The sequence below is a fragment of the Dreissena polymorpha genome, chromosome 2 (assembly GCF_020536995.1).
Source record: "Dreissena polymorpha isolate Duluth1 chromosome 2, UMN_Dpol_1.0, whole genome shotgun sequence".
Taxonomy (NCBI): domain Eukaryota; kingdom Metazoa; phylum Mollusca; class Bivalvia; order Myida; family Dreissenidae; genus Dreissena; species Dreissena polymorpha.
The window spans coordinates 41,563,014-41,582,846 of record NC_068356.1 but is presented as its reverse complement, the minus strand read 5'-3'; the positions used below and the strand labels follow the sequence as shown (position 1 = coordinate 41,582,846).

Sequence of the window (19,833 nt, the reverse complement as noted above, 5' to 3'; positions counted from 1 at the left end):
AACTAAAAGCAATGTATTGATAAAAACATTTGCATCTTTTTATGTCCATTTATAGTCTTAATTTAAACCACCAAAGGGCATGACGAGCAAACAAGGCAAGATGATGAAGCCAGGCTACTATCACCGGTACGGGTGGCAGCAAGTCATAAATTAACCGATTGTAACAAAATGGTTCAAGGCACGTTAAGACATCTCCGATTTATCCTCCATTAACGAAAGGGGCGGAACCCCCTGCACGTGGTTGACATAAACAAATATTTACAACTTTAAACCTCACATTTTCAAATGAATAACTCAATGGATTGAACATGTTTGCCATGACATTAGACCCCGTGTTTAATTTGAAAGCGTGGATAGCAGCATAACAGAGAATCGCTGTACATAGTATAACCAATTACAATCAATAGCCGCTGCTTTGCGGTCTAATTAAGCTTATAATGGCTGTCATTATTTTAGTCAATAGTTAATACAGAGATATGGCTACAGATGCGGACTATATTAGTTTGACGAAGGAAATAAATGAGACGCGTGATACCATCAAATCGCAATCGGAATCAAACACAAACATCCGTTTATAGCAACGGTGAATGCTACATTTTTTGTAAAATAATAAAGAACCAAAGATATCCGACGCGCATGTGAATGAATACATTTGAATTTCGATAAAATTTACTTCCGATCAGCGACGGTGTCAATTGTACAATATTGAATAAAAATGAAATGGTACATTAGAAATGTTAGATTTATTCAAACTGGGCTTCTGTTTGTAGACGTAAAATAAACATGACTTATCAACACTTGTCATTATTTTTTAATGTGCGGACATGTTAGTAGTTTTCATTTTTAGTTACATTACTATTGAACTGGTTTATTCATGTATGATCTGATGCATATATAATGTATGTATTGTAAGGTGACAAATAGTAAATTTATCCAGTTTTAGAAGACACAAATAATATTTTTTGCTTTAACGGATGAACATGTATTGTTGTTTTTGTAAGTCTGTTGCAGTTTCTGATAAAAAAAATAATAAAAAGTTCATCGCCGTAATTTATGTCAAACGATCTGATTACATTTGCAATTGTGTTAATGGACATGTGTTTGCTGTCAAATATTGCGCAATAAACATGACGATAAATTTGTAAGTAGGTTTAAACAAAGTGACTTGTATGTATACTCAAGAAGGCGAATGATGATATCTTAAGCAAGATCGTACTATCTTGATTTACCAATTAAATCTATATAAAATGCCCCTTAAGACATTGGTCGGTGTCTTGGGGGAGTAATAGTGGCGGCGTTACCGTTTGAAACATCGATACACATAATAAAACACGTGAAAACAATCATGAGTTAGAAATTGATAGCTTAACTGATATACCCCGAATTCTTAGCTTTAAACGCGGCTGCCCGAGGGGTCGGTGTTATTATGGATCGATTCATCTTGAAGCAGTGTTTGCCTTACAATAATATCTACATGAAGGTTAGGTAGTTTTATGTTGAGTTTATTGCCTTGAACAAAATCATTTGCGACATCCGTACAACTTCGATACTGACATTTGTGGTTTTGTTGAAAAGAAACCACGCGATATGTGTCAATGCATGGTGTTTCAATTATCAAAATGGTCATCGATACAGCTTTATCACTAGATGACATGATGACGGTCGCTCTTGATATTCAGAATCTTCCCACACTAGCGCGTAACATTAGTTGTTGATTTTTTATTTGCTATGGCAATTACAATTAAAAAGAGTATTTTGTCCTTTGGTATCATTAGTATTGAACATTTTACTAAATATGTATATCATTTAAGTAAGAAAACAAATACGACTTGCACGATATATTATTTATGCGCTGATCTCCCAAAAAAATCAATACAATTTTTTCTTAATATATGTAAAAGAAAATTGTATACATTCGATTATCTTATTGAATCAACGATTGATGTATTTTATTAAAAAGAAATAAATTATTTCAATTGGTTAGTCGAAATTTTGGTTTTGCGGTGTAATCGCTTGCATACCAAATGCACAATATGTACAATACTGATTCATGGCGTTGATATCAAAATATCAAAATAGATCAGGGCAATGTGGTGTATGTTGGGAAAAGAAAACAATGATTCATTTTTTGGTTTTAGATGCTATCAGCAAAAGAGTAAGATTATGTTTTCCAATTCTCATTTCCTCCCAATGCAACATGCACACTCTAAATGAATATGAGATCTGAACAACGAAGTGTTACTTAAAACTTGTGAAACGCGGAATTCACTTTGATGAGTCTTTTTGAGATAACAGTTTATTATATTTGCTGAATAATATAATATAATGTAATGCTTAGACGTTTAAACTTGCACATGCATTGTCTAGTTTATAAAGACAACTTATTGTACAATAACTAAAGACCATACTTGATTCTTATCAATTGTTTAGGCTAAATTTGTGGCTGTATTTGCGTGCCAGCTAGGGAAAGTAATTAATTGCGAATTTTAAGTTGGATCACCTTGGTAAATGTTGATATATAAAACTTGTGTAACCACATAGAATCTTTTTGCAAACCGAAAATTAATTTAAGCTCACCGCTGACAGGAACGTATTCGTCAAAAAGAATGCATTTACATTTGCATTTACATTTACATTTCGGATAATGAACACGCGTCGTGCGATTGTGTCATGTGATAACAAAGTCCAGCTGTGCGTCAATACATGTCATTCGTGTTATGATGACCCAAAACTCCGGGTAGTTAATGATGTAATCTTATTAACGTCTGCATTAACGCGACAATAAACGTGTTTCTTCGCCATAATAACGTTTTGACGTTCCACCTGGCTAAAGAATGATTTATGCAATGATTACGCATTTTGTCGATTTGTTAACAACAAATGCATTAATTCAATAATGATTAGCAGGTCACTAAAGGTTGATATTGTCTGGGGCGAATTGTCATTATGAGGTAAATTAACGAGCAGCTCGTCAAATCTTATTTGATATGTCTGGATATAGGAATAACCAGAAAGACAATACTACCACGTGGTTTATCATATGCATGCTTGTGGGTTTCATAGACTGACATGTACACACATTATCATGACTTATTTGTGTTTGCTATTGTTAACTGAAAGGGTTGTCGGGCATTGAGTTGTTAAATGTTAGATAATTATAAATAAATAAATTCAGATTAAAACAACATTGACGATAAGAAGAGTTGATCCTTTTTTATCAAAATTGAAGTCTAACTTTGGTTTGCATGTGAATTCATATATTTGTATTAATACACGTTTTAGTTAGTTAATATTTACATGTATATGGTAATCGATTTAATATTAACACTTGCTTGTATTCGATTTACGGTTTTCACACAAAAAATCAGTGTTTTGCCGTGGTGTTATTTATGATATTTTTGTTACACCAGTCACAATGCCACCAAGAGTGTTGGTTCACAATATCTGCCAATACAAAAGTGCTTCTTCCAAACGTGCAACATCAATACGATAGACAAATTAAACATACAACTACATCAATCATGTAAAAACACCATAGGTGGTAATTATGGTAATAATAATAATTTAATTGTGATCATTTATAATTTCAGAATAGAATTAACTTTGTTTTCGTTTGTCCCTTTTTATTTTGTAAACAAGTTATCAATAATGTTTCAATAATGTTTTTTTAAATTATAATCCACTTTTTTCCACGACCAAACAATGTTACGTGTCTGAAAACCAAAGGAACGGAATATAAATGCAAAAAAACTTGAAGAACTCACCTCTCGCGCGTGGCTTTTGTTGTGATCTGGTATCGAAGTGCCATCTGGTATCAAAGTATCCGCATACCTGGCGTGATACTGTGAAGATTGAAGCAAGTGGGTCGTTTACATATTGAATAGTTGGCGAGTTTTTTTTGCATCTGCTTTTCACAATATTGCTTTCATATAAACGGTTTATCAAATGCCGCACCAAAAGGCGTCCATCTTTATATATGACACTGTAAATGGAAAATTAGTAACCATGAATATCCACTTAATATGCATCAAATCTTTCGTTTAACGTTAGTTATATCGTTGTCAATAAACCAAATTATAGCTAGCCGAGTCTTGACACCTAAATTACCGACCAATATGTATAAATGAAATTAGCCGCGCTCGTGAGATGATTGATTTGGGATCAATTTTCTTGTTAGATATCAATTAGTATTAAGCATAATTTCATTTCATTAAAAAGAAGTCGAATGGAGTGTTTGTGGTATTGTCAGTGTCAAGTTATGTGCGACGATTCCAACATTTGAAATTGAACCTAAACAGACATCATATTTGATTCATGAGTCACACAAGGAAAGTTAATATACTGTATAATTTCAAAATTAATTGAATGCGAAAAACTAACTTTTTAAATGTTTGTTTAACGGAATTGTATTAGTGAATGCATATGTTTGTACACTTTTATTCAAAGAAATGCGAAATATTTTTTCTACGCCTTGGTATTTTGAGTTGTTGTACTAAGGTTAGAGTGCATACTGATATTTACCACTTTAAACTACAATCACCTTTTTAAAAAGTGTAAATATTCAAGTTGAATCGTGCTAAATTCCAGATGATTTGCACGTTTACCTGGGTGACATTTTAACAAACAGAAAATGCATCAATCCATCTCACTACTTTATTAATCGTGTGCGATAAGTTAACCAAGTATATTTGCATATGCGTTAAAATGTTGATTATATAGCTCTACCTCATCAAAGATTGGAAAGTGAGGTATATATAAACAAAAGCAAAAAGAAAGAAACAAAACTCTTTCAAATAACGTGCTTCGACCTTATATGTTGTTATTGGCTCATATATGTTATAAACTTTGTGTATTCTTGTGTACTGGTCATAAAAGTATAGTTACGTGAACTTTAATATACAATCAATTTGGTGCAGTTATAGTGTAAATACAATCAATTTGGTGCAGTTATAGTGTCAATATTAAAATTTTACGCCGTAACCGTTCGAGTATTTTAATTGCAAGTATCTTAGTAAAAAACACCATACAAGTATCAATAACATTTGTTGACTTAAGCATTGCGTGACAAATAGTAACAACGAGCATGTCGGATCCTATCTTATCATTAAATTATCAGTTTTTAATACTTGATTTACAATGACTTCTGGTGATTTATAAGAAAAATCAAAATTGAAAGATTAATTGACTTAATATTGGAGGAGTCGTCATGTCAGGGCTATAGAAAGAAGTTACAATGATTAATCTTAGTAAGGTATAAATGACACATAGACGTTAAGACGTTAGTACAATATAAATTACAATTACACGTTTATCGTTCTTAATATCTCTGCGTTTCACTTGTATTTACCGCCAATTGGCACCTATTTTGTCATCTATATCACATAAACGGTTCCAAATTTGCAGTCAATTATTGAAAATGATTCCAATTAAGGAACAGCAATCAAGTAGGCTCTAGTTTTTTACATGGAAACTACGGACTTTTCTAACGCTTTAATAGTTGTTTGCCTTTTTTGTGGTACAAAATCATTAAATTAGATTCGTATTGGGAAAACTGGGATTTAAGCATGTGCGTTAAGTGTCGTCCCAGATTAGCCTGTGCAGTCCGAACAAGATAATCAGGGACGACCCTTCCACTTTTATGGAGTTTTTCGTTTAAAGGAAGTCTCTTCGAAAATCGAGTTAAAGCGGAAAGTTTCGTCACTGATAATCCTATGTCAAGTGATTAAGTTAATATGACAAGCTTAAATAGGTATATGCTTGAAGAAACTGAACCAGATATTTTAGGATAGCGTCCACAACGCATTTGAATTGCACGTATTCGTGCAACCATATTATGTAGGTGATACGACACTATGAGTGCACACACAATCGGATTTGGATGTCAAAGAGGCATGTACTTTTGTTGTGTCATTAAATTAAGAAAGACCTTAAAATAAACAAACGTTGTGTACATCTTAGAATCGAAAGCGTTCAGCGATCATCCCACATCATAACGTCAGTGTATAAAAAAAAAACAAAAAAAAAACGTCATTTGCTTTTCTAAAAGGGTGACCCGTAAAAAAAATTCCAACGCATTGTAAGAAATTTATTCGCGTATAATATGGAACACTTTAATGTTATGTATAAAGTATTTTCTAATATTAGATATTTATGATACAATAAAACACGAATGTTAAATAATCGTATCGAATTAAAGAAGTCTCTATTTAAGAGGGGAGCGACATGCGACAATAGCGATTGCCACCTATAAGAAAGTGATAAAAGTAGGAATAAATCTGAAAATAAAATAAAATACAGCAATAACAATCGTTAAATTCAAAGTTATCCTTTAATCAAAAAGGTATCATAAATTTACTTCAATAAACACTGAAAGGTGAATTGGAAGTGGGCCCAGGTGTCAACTTAAATTGTAAAACTGACAACTATTCGTCTTACGTTATAAACGGAAACATGTGTTTTCAATGATTAACTTCAATAGAACTTCATATAGGTCTTTATGACTGTTTGATAATCCCTGATTTTATAATAAACTACACAAGAGTGAGTTAATGTATTAATGGTGTCTGGATTGCCACATAATCGGTTCTTGGTTTGTTCGTGTGGTCCTGTGAATTATGAATGGTTGAGGTCTGTTTACGACATATACTATTTAAGAATCAACGACATGGAAATGTGTTTTGTTCAGACACAAGCCATGTTTTGATCTTCATTCAAACAAAAAAAAAACACATACAATTATAAAGGCGAGTTTCCGTATGTTAATGGCTATGGTACTTAAAACGATTTTGTCTATTGCTATATAAATATACTAACAGGACAGGCCCTGATGAGCTGTGCGAAACGCGTTGGCTATATCAATATATATTTAAAATCCCAGACACGTGTATATATATATATTTGTCATGTCTTTAGCAATGAGAAGATTCCAATGTGCATGCGCCTAGTTACTGTTTTAACGATGTTAAGGAAATGTTAAACTGAAGAGAGAACATAGCCCTTCACTATGGGAAGCAATAATAATGCTAAGCACCGTGGATATTGTACATTTACAGAGCCAGTGAAGCGTACACGATGGCACCATCTCGAGTTCCGCACCAAGATTACCATCCAATATAGATGCAAATTTGGCCAAATCTTTTTGTCTTTTGTGTTGTCGACAATTGCAGACAGCGTGTCTTTTATTCAATACCATCGATGATTATTCCTGCAAGAAGCTTGTTGATTAATTCAAATTTAATTACTTTCGACAATAAAGATAGTGTTTTCGTAGGACGGCCGCTGTATCAGTTTGGTTGCCTGACCCCGTGTTATTACAAGGAAATCCGCTGCAAGGCCTTTAATATCGTGGGATGAGAAGCAAGACAGAGGCATCTGATAGGCGACGGAAAAGCGAATATTTATTTAGAGCTAGTTGAAAATCAAGTAGCCACCATTTAACTTTTTTGACGTTTTGTTTTCTGTGGGTCTCACCAATTTAGTATTTTGCATATGGAAACGTATTCCGTTCGTTGAAAAATACATTATTAATCATTGGTAAAATGAGGGTATATGTCAACTTTTTATGTTTCGTCTTGTCTTTTCATTTCCTCACGAAAAGAAAAACGTAACTTATGGAACCAAGACACTACTTTATTTTTTGGCAAATGGAAATTGTTTTATACTTATAATGCCTGTTTTGTCTTTAACAAATACAAAAATGTGCACTGCACTGACCCCTCTCTAAGATACCAGACGGACCTGAGGAGACAATAATAGCAGTTCAAACAAAACCATATTTAGAACATAGTTTTATTTTATTTTCAAAGATGTCTGTCTTTAGAAAAAAACTTTAGATAGATGTTTTTTTTTCTTAAATTGCTTTGTCAATACTGTGTTACTATATTGAATTGTTGTGCAAAATGTTATATATAGTAGTTGTTATTTCCAATAACAAATTTACGTTAAGCCGTTTACTTGTTTAAGTGTGATTGCAACTTATTGCCATTGTACATTAGATATAGTATTTCTATTAACTCTTTCAGTGCGGGAACCGAATTTTGAAGGCCTTTGCAAACAGTTTGGATCCTGATGAGACGCCACAAAACGTTGCGTCTCATCAGGATCCAAACTGTTTGCTATTCTGATAGTATTCTTTGAAAACAATTGAAGAAAATGCTAATTTCAGAAATTCAGCAGACGACATTTTAGCAGACGACATATTCCCAGCATGCAAAGGGTTAATTTTGACACACATCAATTACTTCAAGCACGTTCCTTGTTACCAAATACAGGTGCCTGAGCGTTAGTCTTACAGATTTTTTAACGATTGACGTAACCGGTCCATTTTAACATGAATGATGTGTCTTCGCGTACACAAGCCCCTGAAAATTCACAAAAACAAGTATAGAAACAATGACATAAATGTATTCCGTCTGAAACAAACATTCTTTGAAACGGTCCACAAATTCTGCAATTAAAATATTAAACCGAAGAAAATACGTGTCAAGGGGCAGTTATTTTCATCTTTGGGCCAACGCAGTTCTTTACTATTTTGAACTGTGAACCACTATACAAAAATGATTTTCTTATCAAAAGAGTATCTGAAACGCGTCTGTCAAACACGAAATGCTATACGTGCATAGTGTAGAAACACAAGCGCGCCTTTTAAGCTGCCAACACTAATTTTGACAAAAATTGCTAGCACATTCCGTCCGATTGCGGAAAAACAAAACCCAAAATCATTATGAACGGCTAATTTGTCCGGAGAAGAAAGAAATCCGTATTAATATACCGCCTAATTACCCGCAGCCTATTATGTTGGTTTTTTCTCCTAAGTTTCAGGTTACTCAGCTCGGGTTTGGTGGGCGATTCTTTTCAAGAACGCTGAACTTTGGGCCTTGTCTCTCGGTGTTGGAATCTAACCGCGTCAATTGAAGACGGTCAAAACTACCTTGTCTTATGTTTACTATGAAGAAAGCAATCGCGCGCTCTTTTCTGCGGAACACATTATTTATTGATTACGAAGGCATTTTGAATATAAATGTGTTAAAAAGAAACAAAACACGCAGTTATAATTGAAAATAACGTGCAGGTTAATTATTAAAAGCCGTTAGCGTTTTTGTTAAGTGATATCCGGTTTTAAGTCTTCGAATTGATAGCGTTCATCAAATAAATCTCTTTGTACCGAGCAAGCTCGTGATTGTTTATCACAAGACGAATGTCTACACTTACACAGTCTTTGTACACATAGGTATTTAAACCAAGATAATAAGACTCTCGCTGATTAATATTTCAAAATGATATCGGTACGTTAAAGTTCTAATAATTTATTTTTCAAAATTTAACGGGCTGTTACATGATTACATCAAATATGTATAATAAAATGTAATAATAAATAATAATAATAATGATGATGATAATAATAATAATAATAAAAATAAAAATAATAATAATAATAATAATAATAATAATAATAATAATAATAATAATAATAATAATAATAATAATAATAATAAAATAATAATAATAATAATAATAATAATAATAATAATAATAATAATAATAATAATAATAATAATAATAATAATAATAATACTACTACTACTAATAATAATAATAATAAATAATAATAATAATAATAATAAAAGACAAGATAGTAGCATGCAAACGCAAGAAATCGATATAATATTGGATAGAAACAGTTATTTCCTTATCAAAATTCATCATGACCTTTCTAGAAATTTTATTGGCAGCCTTGGCAATGCATTCCTTAAGCAAACTTTCCAATTACCATTTTCACTTTAATGTTGTCATTCGGTTTAATCGTAATTGATGCACCCATAACATGGGAATACAATTCGCAAAGAACATGTATGGAAATCCATGCTGGAGGACAAAGATTAATTATTTTCTCCAAAAGCAAACAGCTGTTTATCTGAAATCTCTAGAGATGGAACAAAGTCCTGCATACCTAAAGGATTGTCGTTAATATTTTCTTGACGGAGTTTTTCTACAATGTGTCAACAATGCTGGTTCTTTGCTGTTCGATTCTCGATTACTTGTTTCGATGTTTCGTACAACCCTTTGGGACATGGATTGACATTCGGAATGGGTTTAAGCTTTCTGTCTCTCCTTTTTCTAGGTCCAAAAGGATCTTAAGGGAGCACGTAGATTAGGGTATAACAGCATCGTAATCAGCTATTACATTTCGACTAATGACGACTTAAAAACCTTGGGTAACAAATTAGAAAACATTCAATAATAGAATTATGGGAATGTTGAATTTAAATAAATTACTGTTTTACTTGAACTGGTATTTTATTTTGACAGTGAGAGTGTAAATATTTGTTGGAACCTGCCACTTTTTTTTAAATATATAAAGTCATGATATATTTATATGCACTTTATTTATTTATTATTTACAATTTAAGTATTTCTGTTATATAGAGAAAAAAGAAACGATTGGTCTCTTAAACATTGTTTTAATTTCAAACTAATCAATTATTACAACATTAAAATATGTCCTTTTTGACAATGCTGCGAAGCAGCTCGTCTAAGTTATCATACCATGAACAAATTCTTCACAATGGCGACCTATGTAAAAGACCGAGCCAGTCCGATTGATTTTTCTAATCGGCATACCTCGCTGATTATCATTGATAACAGTAAAGGAAGCTCAGCTCAGAACAGCATATTCTGGGAAAAAGATTCAATAATAGTTTGAAAACGTTAGTTTTAAATCAGTTATATTCAATTCATTATATGTTTATAGATCAATGAAACAACTATGCATTTTCTGTATTGTATTTGACATTTGTCATGATTCTGTAAATAAATTGCGAATGAAAACGTGTATAATAAACGTTTAACGCGATCATGAGTGTAAAGAAAACGAATTATTTCGAACCTGACATTTGTAAACGTTAAAGCGAGTATGGTATATAAACAGCATAATAGCCGTGCAACATATGTGAAACTCGCTCTTATGCGTGCTCTCTCATTTTCATATTTAATAAACTTTTCAAACCAAAATTAAAGAGCTACATCAGTGCACACACTATGTTTGATAATTTATTCATTTGTTGGATATTGTTTTCTGTTTTAAACACATATTACGTCATATCGCGGAGATTTAGTTAACCTTACCATGTGTTCATGGGCGAACTCACGTATTCAAGTCGTATTCGACTATGTGTTCATACCTACTTTCGGCAATCATCATGAAATTATTGCCGTATTAAACGAACAAACATGCCTAAGCTTATTGAATAAGAGAAAAAAACAATAATCAAAAGAGAACAAATATATGTTCATGCGAAATCACGTCCGTACACATAACATCATTAACTTAGCAAAGGAAACAACGAAATATAAAGTTTGGTATGATATACATGTGAAATTAAAGAGCATGGTGTAATTAAAGAGCATGTCAAGTTTTGAATATATCTGCTACATAACGTAATGTCATAACCCACAAGCATTTTACTTTAACATAACGTTTTTTAAGATAAGTGGTACAGATAATACACGTCGAAAATCTTTTTAAAGATATTTCTTGTTATATTTGATCGAGAATGTAACCCGCCTACCAGTTTCGCTGAATGGGTCAAGTTCCACACGGGCACTACTTCCCCGTACCCCCCCCCCTCCCCCCCCAAAAAAAGCAACAAATTCATACCAAATTTTTTTCGTACCCAATTTGTTTTTTGTACCCAAATTCGTTTTGGTGCCCACATCTTTTTGTACCCAATTTTTTTCGTACCCAATTTTTTTCGTAACCAAATTTTTTGTTCGTACCCATTTTTGTTTGGCATAATTTTTGTTCCCAAAATTTTCGTACCCATTGTGGTGTAGATAAACTTAAATTGATGCTTTTATATCCATCCTCTTCAAAAGCATCGTCACACCAGTACTGTCAGTACTTTGATTAACTTTTAGTTTTGGTTTCACTTACGTTAACAAAATACTTATATACAGCTCGTTGTAAAATAATTAATCAAACCTCGTTATTTCTGATACCTTCGACACAATTTTGAGAGGAGTTCCTAGTATTGCTAGCCATTGTTCGATTCAAAAGACTTTCTATACTAAAAGGATTTTTCTTTAAAATATCCTTAACGGTGCCCAGTTCGTGGACGTTATTCTTACTGATTGTCGCTTCACTGTCCAAACTTTTAACATTTGATTGGTCCGTTAGCTCCTTTGCTATCACTTCAGTGGCGTTTGTAACAGTATCTTTAGCTTTGTCAACAATTGTATTGACCGCGTCGGAACTTTCATCAGAAATGTCATTAGAGTCATTGGTTTCTCGATTACCTACATCGGATTCTTTGAACGAATCGCCATGGCAACTTGAGCAAGATGACTGTGACACACTACTTAACGTACTTAACAATCTCTTTTTCTCATCTAGTCTTTTAAGCCTTTCTTCTTGCTTCTTTCTTTTCTTTTCCAGTTTCTCTTGTTCCCGGCGTTTTATTTCGTCCTCGCTAATTGGTTCCCCGCTACAAGTCTGTGGGTGCGCATTGTGCGCCGGACGACCGGGACCTTTTTTCGTGTGCTCATGTTTCCTCCATTTAGCGCGTCGGTTTTGGAACCATACCTATGGATAAATATGATAATAATAATAATAATAATAATAATAATAATAATAATAATAATAATAATAATAATAATAATAATAATAAACAAGTAATAATATTAATAATACTAATGCTAACACTACTAATAATAATATTAAATTTAATATTAATATTAACATTAATATAACAATTATTTTTTAGAATATTATGTGTTATGTTTTTCATAATATTGTGTCTTTCTTATTGCTTGAACAACGAAATTATTTTCGTTTTCCGAATGATAATTTGTTGGAATTCCTCTCTGTGACTCCAAGCAAGGATATTTACAGATATTTACGTAAAATATTAATGGAGGTAATTTATAATTCCGTTCTTGAAGACGTGTTTTCTTCCAAAGTTCAAACAAAATGCAAACTTAATCATTTTTCTTCACAGTGTCTTCCATGCTAAAGACCTCACACCTCATCTCTTGCTCGCACAGAGCACAGGGACAGGCCAAAGATTCTTTCTGCTCGATGGCTAGTTGGCGATAAGTATCAGTACATACAAAAGGTCTGCTCACTTAATGTACTTGATCGTTTCATAGACAAGAGGTTTGAAGGGGGAATACTCATTCATTGGGCATGTGCTATGCGGTGGTAAGCCCTCTAATTAACTCATTGCCGGCAGTTTAGGGCGCGTGCGAGCTGACTTAATTACATATCGCCTCCGATGCTAACCAGTAATTCGGTGGTTTTGATAAAGAATGGAATATACGCCTTATGTGTCATAAACGGTACATCGGTTTAATGGAGTTGTGCAAAGCAAAACGGATACCTTTTTACTGAAATGTGATTGTTCGATATGTTTGTAGATAATTTATTCCTTTTTGCAATTCATTTTCGGTCGCTTTGAACAATAATAAATTGATAGAAATGACAACTGTCATAAATGTAATTATCTTTCGTTTGCACAAACTACATATGAAATGGTTATTTCATTACATCTATGAAAAATTAATTTCCACGCTAAGGGACAATTTCAATTCAATTAAATGACTGTATGAACATTATTATATTTAGTATCAAACTAAATTATTAATTTTATCAAACAAATTGATTTGCATTTGCTTTGAAGATGTAGATGCAATATTTATCTGATTGATTAGTAACGTGTGATAGTTGACAAACATTTTTGAACCACAGGAAATAATACTGCTCTTCAAAGCGCCAATTCAACTGAAACCATCCTTGCCTGTTGTCATTTACAGTGAAGGGATTTTAATGATGTTTAAGGGAGAACATTTATGTTATGAAACTGAATTGGTCAATAGTTTATTAGAAGGCATTGAAATTAAAACATGTGATGGAATAGAATGTATGCATGTTTCTATGTTTATCTTAACTATTTCGTTGTTCTTATACATCGCTGATGTTTTCTAAACTTAAAGCGGAATCGTAGTTTTCTGCCAGAGATATTCGTGAATGTTCATAAAGCAATTATAAATTACTATAACATGAATAATGTATGCATTTACATCCAAGATGTTACGTTTCAAAAAATTTAAATTGATGACTGATAACTTTCCTCTTATCTTGAGCGAATAATTAATGAAATGATTGGTGACATATTGGGTGGCACGAGCATAAAGTTGGTTGGTGCAGATGGGTAGAAATTCTCAAAAGTTAAACTCTGCATGTAGATCAATAAACTTTTATGTCTCTAAAATATCTCAACATTTAATGATCTGTCTATCAATAAGTAAACGAATATATGAATAAATGAATGAGTAAACGAATGAATCAATGAATGAATCAATCAATATATCAACCAATTGGTCAATATTTCGATCAATCAATCAATTAAAATAACTATAAATTGATGACTACAACATAGCATTTAATTAATGATTTAATAATTAAATATTTTTTGCTGTACACAAATAAATAAAAGCATATTTGATGGAATTTAAAATAAATAAATAGATAAATATACGAATAAATGAATGAATGATGGAATCATGGAACGAACGAACGAACGAACGAACGAATGAATGAATGAATGTATGAATGAAAGAATGAAAGATTGAGTAACTAAATAACTTTTAAGAAAGCCATTTACCTGCACCCTGGACTCAATGAGGTCTAGACGCATGGCTATGGCCTCCCTCATAAACACATCCGGGTAGTGGCTGGTCTGGAATGAACGCTCGAGTTCCTCGAGCTGCCAGCTCGTGAAGTTCGTGCGCGTTCGGCGCCGCTTGCCGAGTTTGTCGTCTGCGTCGTCGTCATAGTAATCTGGAACATCGGTGTCTCTGTTATGCTATCAGTATTGGGTACACAGAGAAAGTGGTGCCACGTGTTCTATGATGCAACATCAGCTGATACTGGTGCTGTTATTTAGGATTTATTGGTTGTATGTAGGTTCGGTTTGCTTTTTTTTTTAACTGTGATTACTTGAATATTTATATTATTAGTATATTAATGTTAACATACATTTATCGTGTGTGAACAACTATCAATTATTATAATCGCGCGGATTTGTTCATTGTAGTGTGAATTATGCTATTAATTTTAATATAAACAAAGTGTATAAAAATATATAATTGTTGTGGATTGTCTGAGCATATATGAACAACAAAAATTAAATATAACAAACAGTCAAATATTCGCTTTGAAACGAGCGATATGGAGGAGAACTATTACCGTACACAGTGAGGACACGATCATTAAAACGAAACGAAAAAATCAACTGTTTCTACTAAAACCAGAATATATATTATGTTTGAAACGAATAAAACAGTTACTTTCTTATAAGATTGGAGCTTACACCCTATGACTGCGGTAATTATTAACGCTATAATATTTTTATTTAAGAAGTTAACTTGCTAGGATTATTTTAAGTAGAGGAATATTTAATTGTATCGTAATTTTAGCTGCCTCTTCAATGTATCGAGGACGTTTGGAACTGGGTTTAATTACTTAAAATAAAGTCACAATTACATATCATGTCCACGACACCTATACAGCCCGCTTAATTATGACAACTGCCATTTAATTTATTTGAATAATAATATTCATTTAATGAAGCAGAAAGAGTTGATTAAGTAATTGAATCTCTATTGAAAATTCTCAATATCTGAATGCTATCAATTAATAGATTAGACTTCTTCTATTCGAGTTTCAATGGATAATCTACACAAATAAAGGAATGACACGCGATATTCAATTAATTCACCATGAGGTTAGCGTTTTGAGACACAAATAAATAATAAAAAAATCATTGATGACATATAATTTTTCAAACATCAAATGATAGATAATTTCTGAACTGAAATTTAACCAACTAGAGAAAAATTCCTTTCTTAACACAGCTGTTTGCAAAACGCACATAATTTAATATTTCGGACATAATTTTATATTTCCCTCGATGGTAATATAATTTTAATATTAAGCTTTAGTCGTTAAAAAGTTTCATTGCTTAATTAAACGTAACGTTGTAATTTATTATTGTAATTTATTACCGTGATTTTGCAAGGATCGGATCATTAAACTGAAAGAAATATGTACAAATGTATTTTGTTGAAATTGTCAACATTGCTGTAATTACTTTCACGGATTGCGTATAAAATTAATAGAGACTTTTTTGAGTGAATTATGACGCACCTAAATAATGTGAAATCTTTTAACAAAACAGCATTAGGGAATGGATGAAGTGTTTCGGTTTTACTTTTATACGTTTTAACAAATGAAAGAACATTAATTAACGAAATAAAATAAAAAAATGATGAATCTACGCCTTAAAAGAGTGATTATTTTAGCAATTTGGGATTGGCAATTCCACAGACATTTTGAATGTTTGTAGGCCTAATGTACATTTGATTTTTTTTAATATCTATTATCTTGTTTTAAACAAAATCTATCGACTTTCGACGTTTTTCGTGTTGATTTCGTTTTGAAATAAAAACGCACTCCTGATCTTGAGAATAAATACATTGTACATGGTTAATCGCCGTTGTCATTTAATACTCCAAATAAACATTTAGACAACTTTATAACTATAACTTACAAGCGCTAAACAGATATAATTCGAATCTCTTAAACGAATGGCCGACGGAGGACCATAATTAAGTTGATCATCCCATATTGGTAATGACAGGACAGGTCTGCGAAAGCGTATGAAATCATTAAACGTTCGGAGGACCCTGACACGGAGGCCTAAGTGGTAAAGCGCTTGATTTGGTAACAACATCTGGGTCCTGCGAGCGGCTTGATCATCGGAAGTGGGATGTAATAAGCAGTTTTGCTTCAAATTAACTTCGCATTAACAGGCGTGTTTATTTCAGTTCAAACTTGATTTGATTATATTCGACTATTTTAATATACCAGTATATTAATGATATTTTATACACTATACACAAACATGTTATTAAAATTTAAAATATGAAACAATTAATATATAACATTATTTATTATTTTAGGAAAGACAGTTTTTTTATTTGTTTATTTATTAACAGTTTATTTAATTGTATCATATTTTAGAAGAATTACAATGTTTATTCCATGAAACTATTGAGACATTTAAAGTGAGTTATATTATCCTATATTGAACCCATTTAAGCCTAGTAAACTCTCCCATCCTTCTAAATTGGTTCAATTTATTTCCAAAATTAGGGATGTCTAGTATATTTATTTCTATATTTAGAATATTTCTTACAGAAATTCCTTTCAGCAAACAGCGCAGACCCTGATGAGACGCCGCATCATGCGGCGTCTCATCTGGGTCTACGCTGTTTGCCAAGGTTTTTTTCTAGACGCTAGGCATAAATGGGTTAAATTCAATCGGTTTAAAAGAAAACGTGTGTTTTGTATTTGAATATTATGTCATAGGTAAAAACACAAACAAATGGAATAAAGGGTCATATGTGCGATCCAATAAGCATTATTCACATTTATAAAAAAATCAAGGATAAAACACTGGTATTATAAATGTGTTTTCATAGATTTTAACATAATAATTAAGTGTAATGTTCAATCAAACCTTTCGCGAGCATATAATAATGCATCTTTTTTAAATTAAATGTGCCATAAAATTATTTAAAGCAGATTTATTACCTGTGATTGAAATAATTTGTATCAGAAAATATGTGCTCAGAAAATTAAAAATAATATTCCTACTACAGAATAAAACAGAGCATATATCATGTTCTACATTAATACAATGTCTCTACATAATAACGTTAATTGAACTTCGATGCTTGTATTAACACAGTTTTTTATACCTCTTAAATAGCATAGAACTCATACGGTCGTGACAATTTTATAATATATTTTAAATATTGAGCCGCGCTCTGTGAAAAGGGGGTTTAATGCATGTGCGTAAAGTGTCGTCCCAGATTAGCATGCGAGTCCTGTTTCAGGGACGACACTTTCCGCATAAACTGCATTTTTGTGAAAAGAGACTTCATTTGATTGAAAAATATCAAACAAGCTGAAAGTGTCGTCACTGATCAGCCTGTGCGGACTGCAATGCTCATCTGTGACGACACTTTACGCACAAGCATTTAATCAACTTTCCACAGAGCACGGCCTATATGTTTTGCTTCAGGTAGATAAAGGGCAACATATTAAACCTCATGACAATATGAGCTTGTAAACATTTACAAATCCAATGACCGTAAAACCGTCCCATACTGTCGGATTTTTTTAAATTCGATAATTATATTTTTTCTTTTGGAGTTCTGTAAATACGGACACCGAAATAATATCATGACACAAAACAGCGTCATGTAAGAAATACCTGGTTCTGTTGAGCGCGTCCTCTCGTTGCCGCGGTCGCTCTCGGGCGTCACATCCGTCGCTCCGATCCTGTGAGGTACGCAAAAGGCATTGACGGCGGATGAGAGCTCCCCATTGCTTAGGTTACCTATCAACGAATTACATCCGGTCAGGTAGCCGCTCGAGAAATGCTGGGAGCTCTTGTTCAGTGAGAGCTGTGCCAATGTGAGCGGGTCCAGAAGGTGCGAGTAGGCCGCTAGCGGATGAAGGAAGCGCAACTGCTGGAGGCTGTAGTTGTACCGCTGCTGTTGTTGTTGCTGCTGAAGAAAACCCAGGGGAGTATTCATTGTGCTAAGTATGCGTTCATGCCTTTACTTTTTACATGTCTCCGACTGCAAACGTACGTTTGTGGCGATTTTATTTTTATTTTACTGTATGCTAATTATTGCCATGTTTAACTTGTTATTGTTTCCATGAACAATATTTGAAGAAAAATTATTCTCTCTTTGCGAATGTGTTTATTTTGTTCCTTGTGTAGTTTTGTCCTTTTTCATGATTTCGTTCAATTTACATCGATGGCAAATTTAAAAAGTGTTTACGAATGAAGCAAGTGCCTTCCACAGTGTGTGCGTTGTTTATTCAGCCTTTATACTTGGTCTAACACATCAGTTTGAAAACAAATTTGTTCCTCTGAGTGTGACGATATAACCAGTATATGCAGATAGATGCAATATTAACTACTGTATATTATCCATTTCGAACGTATTGTCATTTAAGTTTGTACTCCACCTCCAGTGCTGCAGTATTTGCATTAAACGAAGAGCTATTGAAAATTGACAGTTTACGAGTTTTTTCAATGCGAGCTGTAGAGAATTCGATACAGTCCTCTCTTTCATTGAAACCAGTCGCTAATATCCTATCGCCCAATCACAGCGCAGATCAAACGAATTGCGTTCTCTGCCGTTTGTTATATTTCTTCATAGGAGGGATTGTGGGCTGTTAGCTATTGCCCTCAGTTTTGTTTGTCTCCTGGTATTGCTTTTCTATAACGCAATTAAGTTTCATGGCGCATTTTAATATATAAATTTGTAATAGATCCATGTATATAACGTATGTGTAAATAAACGTTTACACAGCTTATGGCTATTAACAGTGTATTTCTCGGCGGAAAATGAATACTAGACACCTCAGTGTGTGAGGAATATTGTTCACATGTATACATATCGCAACATATATTTGTATTATGTCCCCGCTTTCAGAAGGGTCTATACATATTTCCCCTTGTTTGTCTCTTCATCTTTCTTTCCGTCAGTCCGTCGCATTTTTCTTTTATACCTTTGCTTTTGTTTCGCACCGGTATCTCAGGTTCCAATTTCACTTGTTAACTTTCTGCATTATGAAATGTACAGTACGAAATGTAATTAAACATCCCGTCTACTTGCATGGAAACAATTAGAACGACAGTTAAAAAAAAATGGCGAAGCACCTATGGCACAGCAAGTAATTAAGGGGCGTAC

General features: G+C 33.0%; 1 protein-coding gene across 1 annotated transcript; it reads right to left on the bottom strand.

Moving 5' to 3' along the window:
• Positions 1 to 9,678: 9,678 nt before the first annotated feature.
• Positions 9,679 to 19,089, bottom strand: LOC127866748 (homeobox protein unc-4 homolog). Its single transcript, XM_052407528.1, has 3 exons — positions 18,339 to 19,089; positions 14,661 to 14,836; positions 9,679 to 12,580 (listed from the first exon to the last, which is right to left on the bottom strand). Exons 1-3 carry the CDS (start codon positions 18,661 to 18,663, stop codon positions 11,975 to 11,977), a joined length of 1,107 nt encoding a protein of 368 aa, XP_052263488.1. The 5' UTR covers positions 18,664 to 19,089; the 3' UTR covers positions 9,679 to 11,974.
• Positions 19,090 to 19,833: the final 744 nt, after the last annotated feature.